The 11,126-nt window shown below is 32.2% G+C and overlaps 1 protein-coding gene across 1 annotated transcript; it reads left to right on the forward strand.

Moving 5' to 3' along the window:
* Nucleotides 1–658: 658 nt before the first annotated feature.
* Nucleotides 659–3,192, forward strand: LOC139890766 (UDP-glycosyltransferase 74G1-like). The gene is made up of 2 exons (XM_071873677.1): nt 659–1,334; nt 2,244–3,192. Exons 1-2 carry the CDS (start codon nt 675–677, stop codon nt 2,958–2,960), a joined length of 1,377 nt encoding a protein of 458 aa, XP_071729778.1. The 5' UTR covers nt 659–674; the 3' UTR covers nt 2,961–3,192.
* The last annotated feature ends 7,934 nt before the right edge of the window (nt 3,193–11,126 follow it).

Here is an 11,126-nt window from a genome sequence, read left to right on the forward strand (position 1 = left end):
TTTGGCGACAGTGTCGACCATATATTTTTTCAGGTGGTATAACCGACCTATATCATTCTGGTGGTATAACCGACCATATATCATTTTGGTGGTATAACCGACCATATATCATTTTGGTGGTATAACCGACCATATATCATTTTGGTGGCAGAGCCAACCATATTTAGTATTAAGATTATCGTGCTGATAACGTGTTATAATTCAGTAGGCTTATAACTACCTTTAGTGGTTTGATTCTTGATGTTATAATTCAGTAGGCTTATAACTACCTTTAGTGATTTGATTCTTGATTTAGAATACTAATAATGAAGTGTAAGAACAAAGATGATAATGGAGAGAAAGAAAGAAACACTTTGTAAGTGTGAGAAATGGTGCAAGTTTAATGCTTGCATTCATGAGTATTTATAGCCTAAAATCTCAATATAAAAATACATACTTTGTGTACCAAAATTGACTATATGTATACACCAAAATTGACTATCCATATCTATATTATTATTATTATTATAACAGTATTGACATTATGGACAAACACATAACGTTAGACACACATAAGTCCAACATGGGTGACAATAGCAATGACACAGTACTAATTTACCTCACCCTATATATACATTCTCACAAACGACACTTGTAGTTATCACAATATTACCCAACTTTTATCAACAGCAAAAATGGCAGATGAACAACATAAAACCAACAAATCACCACATGTTTTACTTTTTCCATTCCCTGCTCAAGGCCACATGAATCCTTTAATCCAATTTGGCAAACGTTTAACATCTAAAGGTGTTAAAACAACACTTATAACCACAAAATTTATCTCAAAGTCTATTCTTTCCCTCAACACCACCACCAACGCCATCGATATCGAAGCGATATCTGACGGTTTCGATGAGGGTGGGTTTTTAAGTGCTGATAGTTCCGAAACCTACCTCGAAACGTTCCATGAAGTAGGGTTGAAATCATTAGGCGATATGATAAAGAAGCTTCAAAGTGAAGGGACCAAGATTGATGCAATTATTTATGATACATTTATTACTTGGGCTTTAGATGTTGCCTTAGAAAATGAAATCAAATGTGGTGCTTTTTTCACTCAAGCTTGTAGTGTGAATAATATATACTATCACGTTCATAAGGGTTTGATATCTGTCCCATTGGGTTCAACCGTTTCGGTTCCTGGGTTGCCCGCACTTGAATACTGGGAAACACCATCTTTTGTACATAATTTAGGACCATACCCTGGATGGTCCGAAATTGTGTTTAATCAGTTTGATAATATTGATAAAGCGCGTTGGGTGTTCACAAATACATTCTACAAACTAGAGGAAGAGGTTAGTTTTGCTTTGAATTATTATTACTATCAGGCTACTCGTGCAAAGCAATTATATTAGTTATTTATATTTATATGTGTTATGTGTAAGACAAACAAGATAAGGAAATGATATACTATTAATGCTTTTATAATTTTATATTCAACTTACTTGAACATAGTTATATTCTCCTTAATGAAACAAAGGAGGAGACTCTGACCGTTCAAGATGTTAAGCGTGCGTGGCACAAAGGTGTAAAATGACTGAAATGCCATATAACGAATATAATAATCTCATGAATAGTGAAAACGTATTCTCAAATGATATAATTGTAATGTAATTTTGAAATCATCGAATCCGCCAAAATTAACATGCCACAATGCAAGTCTGATCTGATTTTTGAATATTAAAAAACGAAGAAAATCCTCAGGCACCATATTTTAATTCATAAACTTTTGAATATACTATTATGAGCCTTCAATAATAACTAGGCTATAATAAAATAATGGCCCTTCACACAAGATGTGAGTAATAGCCCATGTGATCCATGATAAGGCATGGTCCTGCAACCGTGGGAAGTACGCAACCGTGTGAAACGTACTTCCACCGTTTCAATCAGAATGTCCACTTTAACTTAACAGAAGCCCTTTTTTGCCCAATCTAATGTCCTAGTCGAAGGCAGTACAAAGATTTAAAATTACTCATTAACTTTATCTTTCACCAATAAAATCTTCATCTATCTATTCAAATTTATTCTGATCGGTTGAAAAAAAAGTATTATTTACACGCACATATCAAAAATGTTCCTTTTACAATTTGGAAACTTTTGAGCTTGGATGGGTTTGTTTAATTTATTTCACCTCAATTTATCTGTAATGTTTCACTTATGAGATGGTGTGAGATAATTATGTTGATTCATTTATTATTTAGGTGATAGAGTGGATGAAAAAGATGTGGCCCTTGAAGGTAATCGGGCCAACGCTTCCATCAATGTACCTTGACAAACGACTAGAAGACGATAAAGATTATGGAATCAATCTTGTGAAAGCAAATCATAGTGAATGCATGAACTGGCTAAATGATAAACCAAAGGGATCAGTTGTTTACGTGGCGTTTGGGAGCATGGCCCAACTTGGACCCGAACAAATGGAAGAACTTGCTTGTGCACTGAGGGATAGTGATGCAAATTTCATGTGGGTAGCAAGGACCGATGAAGAGGAAAAGCTCCCAAAAGGGTTTAAGGAAAATGTGAACAACGAAAAGGGTTTACTTGTGGCGTGGTGTAAACAATTGGATGTATTAGCACATGAGTCGGTAGGGTGCTTTGTTACACATTGTGGGTTTAATTCGACTCTTGAAGCAGTAAGTTTAGGTGTGCCTGTTGTGGCAATGCCTCAATGGACGGATCAAACAACGAATGCCAAATGTTTAGAGGATATTTGGAGTGTTGGAGTAAGAGTTAAGGTTGATGACAAGGGGATAGTAAGGCGAGATAATATAGTGTCATGTATAAAAGAGATTATCAACGGCGAGAGGGGCAAAATAGCCCAGTTAAATGCTTCAAGATGGAAGGATTTGGCTAAAGATGCCGTCGATGCAGGTGGGAGCTCGGATAGGGACATTGATGAGTTTTTAGCTGAGGTATAGCTTAAATGTTGATTCATCATTCAAATAAGTTATCTAGTTGATTTGTCAATTTTTATTGTTTGATTGTAGTGTGATGTAATGCAATTATTTACATAATAACTACTGTATTTATTGGTCATGGAGTGTAACAAGGTGAAAGGTCAGCCGAGTGTTGCTTCGGGCACCGTCTTTGTTTCCAGTAATGTATGTGCATGAAGTGTTTATTGTTAAAGCAATCAGAATTCACCATGTGATCCAACGAAAATATCTTCACTTTCTAAATAAAAATAAAACATTGTCATGTACAACTTCTTTTCTTAAACGAGAGTATCTATAGGTAAGAAATGCATACACTATCATGGAACTAAAATAAAGAAACGAAGAACATAATATTCCTTTACATTCATTAACCTAAGCGCAAGGTAAGCCAATAATCTATAGCCAAAGAGCATAATAAGCAAAACACCTATACACGGACTAATCTAGATTTGACCTTTAATATCGTCTTCATTGAACTTACTACTTGTTAAGTTCCGGGTCTATATGAATGAGCATAAACGCATATACTCCGCATGTATTAACAATGCATATTCCCTAAGTATACATGAATTTATACATAGGTACCTGTCATGCCTTAAAACTAAAATAACAACTATAAGGTCTGAACATATACGCAAATTGAGCAGGGTATTAACAATCTAACGCAACAGAGTTAACATAAATATCATTATGTACCTGCAGAATTAAGACAGCCAGATGACTCGCTAGATGAACCGCATACAGTATCGAGAGAGGAACCTACCAAATCTAAATTGGAAACTGTAAATATATAGCCACAAATCTCAAACAGAAAATATAAACAATGCTATATCAATTCAGCTAAAAGGGCAAAAACATACCATTAACAATACACAAAAATACAGATCACACTATGAAATACACGTTCTTGCATAACGATTTGCTACAGTCATTAGTGATTGGCGTGTTTAGAAAATTAAGAGTTTTATGCCTTTGAGCAAGCATACAAAACAAAATAGAAACACTTTGACTTGTGAAAGACGGTAAACAATGAGACTTTTATAGGACATAGAAGATATGATAGAGACTTTTCATAACAGGAAGCAAAACATTTAACGGTGCATACAATGAATGAGCAGATACACATACACTTTACCGTATCACGAATGAGATATTAATATATTATAAGTTATGTAATTTATATTCTGATCGATGTTCATCTAGTTTTGCATCCAAAATATATTTAATTCACTGGCTTCATATAAACTCACCAATGATGTTGGGAATGTAAGACACACACTTATTGTTCTTGGTCTTGATTTGGAAACTATTTCTACTTTCAGACACAAATCAAGGTTGCTAAGGTCCTTCAAAGCATAAACTATAAGCAAATAAGCCATCTCAACCTGCACAACAAATCAAGGACATATGAATATGATCAGTAAATTGCAGAAACCAAATATATACAGAGACAAAATAGATGTAAAAGAAAGCATAATTATATGAATGAATACCTGCAAGGCACGTTATTGAGTCAACTACAAGGGAAAAAAAGTTATTTAAGTAGCACCTATTCCATGTGTAACACATGAGCTCTTTAAAACTGATAAGTAAATTTTGTTCATATGTCTGTAATTCAGAGGTAATTGTATTCAATGACCAAGAATACTCAAGAGAAAATACTCATCTAGTATCCCCTTCCCTTGGAATATGCTTAACACCCAAATCATCTGACCCTCAAACATAAATCACCCAAATCATCTAAGCAATTTATTTGATTAACTTTTAATCAATTATATAGCAATCTAATATGGTTATGTGGGCTGAATACGGCTTAGCAACATATCGGAACTAGGGATGGCAATGGTCACCCGATCCATTGGATATCCATCCGATCCACCGGCTTCTTGATGGATATGGACGAACCTAAATGGATATGGATGAAAAGTTTCATCCATGGATGTATCCATTAACACCCGAAATACATATATAAATACATAAATATAGATATATATGCTTATATAATTACTATAACAAATGCATTCAGCGCTAAATTTACATTTTGCTTTCAACCTTATGATGAAATAACTGTGATATATTACAATAAAGGAGCTCTTATTGACTGAGGACATGACTTCTGATAGGAATTTGTGGAGGAGTAGAATTAGAATAGATGACTAGGCTCTACATTTTGTTTATTTTTTTTATATATATTTATATTATATTTCCTGCCTACTTGCTTGTGTGCCTTATCGTATTGGCTGTACCTGTTTTACGGTTATATTATATATCTATACTTATTGTAGCATTTTCAGAGGATTTATTGCACTATATGGTTACATGTTTGTATTACATTATATAGCAATTAATTTATACATACTTACATATCACGTGCTTTTATGCTATCATTGTATGCTTATTTGTCTATGTTTACATTGTATACCATCTATTTTATACTGCATAGTATACCTACATGCTTCTTACCAACATGTTTTCGTATACTTATTGTACTTACATGACTGGTTATACTTGCATATTTGACACACACATATTTTAATTATATGTTATATTACATTATTTTGTTACATGCTTTATTTACCTATACATATCGTATTGATATATACTTTATTCATGGTAAAGTTTCTTTTTTATCTACTTTACTTGTATACTTTTACTGCACATATCGGAATTCATGGTTCTTTATGGTCGGAGGTCCCTAGGAAGCAGCCTCTCTGCTCTACAGAATAGGGAGGGACGACTTCCTCTACCTGGGGACCGATAGGTATCCGTGGGTGGAGGAATGACTTCCCTTTTACTTTAGGGTAGAGGAAAGGACTGTCTACATCTAACCTCCCACATACTCCACTCTAGTGGAATTGGGTATTGTTGTTGTTGTTGTATGTTTTATAGTAAATAAAACAAAATGTGTACTATATTCGACAAAGATTACACATTATTGTGAATAGAATTTAATTATTTCATGTTATATTTATTATTGCTATACCACGTTTTCGTTTTCATCGCATATTAGAAAATATTATTACATTTTTTTTAATATCCATGAGTATCCATTAAACCGCTTAATCCAGCGGATACGGATATGGATGAACTGAAATTAAACGGATATAGATATGGATATGGATGAACAAAAATTAAATGGATATGAATATGGATACGGCATCACCCGATTCATATTCGATCCATTGTCATCCCTAATCGGTACAACGACACAATTGTAGGCAAAAAACAACAAGTTTGCATAATATCCCACCAATCAAGATAAACACTTCACAACTAAAGAAACGCTTACTGTGGCAACGACGGACATAGCGTCTACAACATCGGTGGCCGACGGCAACCGTAATGCTACCAGCAACGGAAGGTAACGATTACAAGTCAATCGCCTGAAACCCTAAATAATCGCCTGCATATGAAAAGAGTCATCAATAAAACGTAGATTCGAGTCGCAAAAGTATAAAGTAAGAAAGTAGGGGTCTGCATATGAAAGAATTTGTTCCAGATTTAACCTAAAAAGACGGTGGTGAGAAAAAAAAAATACACACGTGTGCCTATGAATCGAACCACACTTTTGCACCAATACACCTAAACTTTTTTTTTTGCTTGGTTGGTACCTATGATTTGTACTAGTAACGTGTGTGATACCTCATACTAACAGTTGTCAATTTTGTCAAGTTAAACCCTCACATGTGCAACGCATGTGAGGGTATTTTCGTCCCCTTAAAAAAATGTGTCTAAGATCCACAACTTTTTTATATATTTATTTTCTTCTTTTTTTTAAAATTAAAATGTTTAAAATATATATTTATTTTACATGATCCGCCACTGTAAATATCCCAAAAATGGTACATTCAAAAGAGCAACCATTCATCAAACTTTCTAAAGCTCACCATCAAATCAAGGTTTATAAAATAACTCTTTGATCTTCGCTTATAGTATGTAATTTTGATTGATGAATGTTTAATACAACACAATTATATATAGACACAAAATAATACTAACAAAATGAACTTATCAAAAGCTGAATTGGAATTGCAAACATAGTTTCCAACCCACAAATAGACAAGAAAACTGAATTCAATATGAATATGAAATTTCTAATAATTAATTTGTTCAGGTCCAAAGGCTCACCAAACATGTCAGATTCATGTTAACTTATTTTATTTTATTTTTAAATTGTTGTAAAAGTTGTTTGATATGGGAGTACAAACTGCTATTTTGAACGCTCAACAAGAACAATCTGTGATGATCGTTACCTGTCCTCCCAAACGAGTTGAATTCTTCCTTCCATCCAGACATATATGTCTGTCTGCATTACCATTCCATACTAGGGAAAAATTTATTTGATGGGACGAAAATACCCTCACATGCGTTGCACATGTGAGGGTTTAAGCTGACAAAACTGACGGCTGTTAGTATGAGGTACCACACACATTACTAGTGCAAACTATAGGTACCAACTAAGTAAAAAAAAAGTTTAGGTGTATCGGTGTAAAAGTGTGCAAACCACAGGTACTACCGGCGTAATTTTTTCTATTTATCCTTGTTAATCTTTAATATCTCGTATTTACCCATTCAAATAAGCAAATATCAAATATACCCTATTTAAACTATTAAACTAATCACATATATCCATTAACTCAAGCGACTTATAAAATTAAACCTAAAAAACTCGATAATGACCCTCATGCCCTCATTCATCGACAATCAATCCCGCCCTTTTTCTTCTCAACGACCCACGATTACCTCCTACATGAAACTACATATGGCGAATAACTTCCAAAATCAATCTTATTCATCTGATTCTATCTTCAGTATCAAAGGCTATTCAAGGTGAGAATCGCTATTTTTTTTTTTATGAAAGTTGTTGATTTGTGTTGGAGTAATCATTATTTGATAACAATACTGTTTTGATTAGGCATGTTGATTGTCTGTAAAAAAAAAAAATTGATATGCGTAATGTATTTTGTGAAAGGGTTGTGGTAATACAGCTTCCGCATGTGGGCTGGAGTAACCAATTGTCACTTGCTATTTAGGACTTTTAATTTATTGTTTTGCTGTATGATAATGCTAAAAACGAACATATATTTCATAGCATTATTCCTCAAGAAAGACAAGCTTTTAGTTGCAATTGTTCTATTTACAAGTGATATTCGTTTAAACAATAAAAGGTGAAGACAAAAGACAGATTCGACGAATTGAAGACGCAAAGGTCCAAAAAGCTCAAAAGTACAAAATACAATCAAAGAGGTTCCAATTATTGATAAGAAACATCTCGAAATTACAAAAGTACAAGATTCAAAATGCAAAGTACAAGATATTAAATTGTACGCAAGGACGTTCGAAAATCCGGAACCGGGACATGAGTCAACTCTCAACGCTCGACACAATGGACTAAAAATTACAAGTTAACTATGTATATAAATATAATATAATATATAATTAATTATATTAATTATATATATATTATATTTATAAAATAAACCGTCGGCAAAGAAAGAAGCCAAAGTTGTGAGCTGGAAATTCAAACTCCGCGATTCGCGGAGTTTGAAGGAGGAAATGGCCGCGACTCGCGGAGTTCCCCTGGACTCAATTCCCTATAAAAGCCAACGCAGTTCGACGAATTTTAATATCAATAATTCAATCTCTCTCTATATATGTATACGTAAATATATTTATATTTATATTTTAATTTTAATTTTAATTATAATTCTAATAATAAGGGTATGTTAGCGAATGTTGTAAGGGTGTAAGTCGAAATTATGTCCGTGTAATGCTACGCTATTTTTAATCATTGTAAGTTATGTTCAACCTTTTTACATTAATGTCTCGTAGCTAAGTTATTATTATGCTTATTTAATCCGAAGTAATCATGATGTTGGGCTAAAAATATTAAAATTGGGTAATTGGGCTTTGTACCATAATTGGGGTTTGGACAAAAGAACGACACTTGTGGAAATTAGACTATGGGCTATTAATGGGCTTTATATTTGTTTAACTAAATGATAGTTTGTTAATGTTAATATAAAGATTTACAATTGGGCGTCCCTATAAATTACCATATACACTTGATCGGACACGATGGGCGGGGTATTTATATGTACGAATAATCGTTCATTTAACCGGACACGGGAATGGATTAATAGCCACTAGAATAATTAAAACAGGGGTGAAATTATGTACAAGGACACTTGGTATAATTGATAACAAAGTATTAAAACCTTGGGTTACACTCAGTCGACATCCTGGTGTAATTATTAAACAAAGTATTAAAATCTTGTTACAGTTTAAGTCCCCAATTAGTTGGAATATTTAACTTCGGGTATAAGAATAATTTGACGAGGACACTCGCACTTTATATTTATGACTGATGGACTGTTATGGACAAAAACCAGACTGACATATTAAATAATCCAGGACAAAGGACAATTAACCCATGGGCATAAAACTAAAATCAACACGTCAAACATCATGATTACGGAAGTTTAAATAAGCATAATTATTTTATTTTATATTTAATTGCACTTCTAATTATCGCATTTTATTTTATTGTTATTGTATTTAAATGCACTTTTAATTATCGTACTTTTAATTATCGCAAGTTTATTTTATCACACTTTTATTTATCGCAATTTCATTATCGTTATTTACTTTACGCTTTAAATTAAGTCTTGTATTTATTTTTTTTTACATTTGGTTTTAACTGCGACTAAAGTTTTAAAATCGACAAACCGGTCATTAAACGGTAAAAACCCCCTTTATAATAATAATATTACTTATATATATATTTGTATTTTTATAAAAGTAAACTAATATAGTGTTAAGCTTTGTTTAAAGATTTTCCCTGTGGAACGAACCGGACTTACTAAAAACTACACTACTGTAAGATTAGGTACACTGCATATAAGTGTTGTAGCAAGGTTTAAGTATATCCATTCTATAAATAAATAAATATCTTGTGTAAAATTGTATAATATTTAATAGTATTTCCTTGTAAAATATAAGCTATTTTATATACACCTCTGCTTTGACATCAAGTTATTTTTGGCGCCGCTGCCGGGGAACAATCTAGCTTAAAAGCCGGAAGCGCAACGCTAAATATAAAAAAAAAAATTATTTTTAGTTTACTTTTATTAAAATACGCTTTTGTAAAAATACGTTTTTAATTATTCGAAAACATAAAAAGAAAACAAAAATATAAATATTTTTAAGAGTTTGTTAAATATTTAAGTTTTATAAAGTTTCTTTATTTTTATTTTATAAAAATATAAGTTTTATTTAAAAATTTTGTGTTTATTTAAAATATAAATTTAAAAACTAAAAAAAAAAAGTAAAACGCGTCAAATTTTAATCAACCTGTCATCTGAAAATTGGAACCCCGCGACTCGCGGAGTTTGCAGCTTCGGGCACCGCAACTCGCGGAGCAGCCCTGACACACATGACAGAAACCCTAATCAGCATTAATTACGGGTTTTATATTTATTAATTAACTTTTAACCCTAATTAGGTTTAATTTTAATATATTAATTAGTTTTACTTTTTATTTAATTTATGTATTTAGTTAAATTAGTTTAATTAATGTAAAATTAATAGTTTTAATAAATAAATATTATAAAAATAATATTTTTATAAAAATTTGTACTTTTTACAACTTTTTGTATATTTTTATATTTTATCCCTTTTTAATTGTTTTAGCGTAATATTTGTGTTTTTCGCTAGTTTTTAGTGTTAAACTTAGTTTTTGCCATAGTTATATTTTTATTTCTAGATTTTTAGGCTTTGCCGTAAAATCCCTTAAGTGCTTTTTCTTTAGACTAAGATTTAGGTGCTTTAGAATTTTGCGACGCCTTTTTAAGTTTTAGTTTCTTTTTAAGTTATTGCCATTTGGGATATAGTTTTACTTGTAAGTTTTAATATTTTTAGACGCCTTTTACCTATGTATCAATTATCATTCCAATTAGTAATCTCAATTTGCGATTATAATTTTAAGTTAGTGATAGTAATAAGGTTGGGTTAGTCGAGTGTTTTTAAGTTCTATAAGTCACTCTTTTTCTTTCTTATTTTTATTTTTTCGATCTTTTTCCGACACGCTCTTTTTCTTTCTTATTTCTCGTCATTCTAGTTTTTAGGATATAGATTTTTATTCTACTT

Source organism: Rutidosis leptorrhynchoides, chromosome 2, assembly GCF_046630445.1.
Source record: "Rutidosis leptorrhynchoides isolate AG116_Rl617_1_P2 chromosome 2, CSIRO_AGI_Rlap_v1, whole genome shotgun sequence".
Lineage (NCBI taxonomy): Eukaryota > Viridiplantae > Streptophyta > Magnoliopsida > Asterales > Asteraceae > Rutidosis > Rutidosis leptorrhynchoides.

Coding starts and splice junctions, on each gene's coding strand:
- LOC139890766 (XM_071873677.1), top strand. CDS start 675: ATGGCAGATGAACAACATAAAACCAACAAATCACCACATGTTTTACTT. Junction 1,335..2,243: donor TCTACAAACTAGAGGAAGAG/GTTAGTTTTGCT, acceptor TTTATTATTTAG/GTGATAGAGTGGATGAAAAA.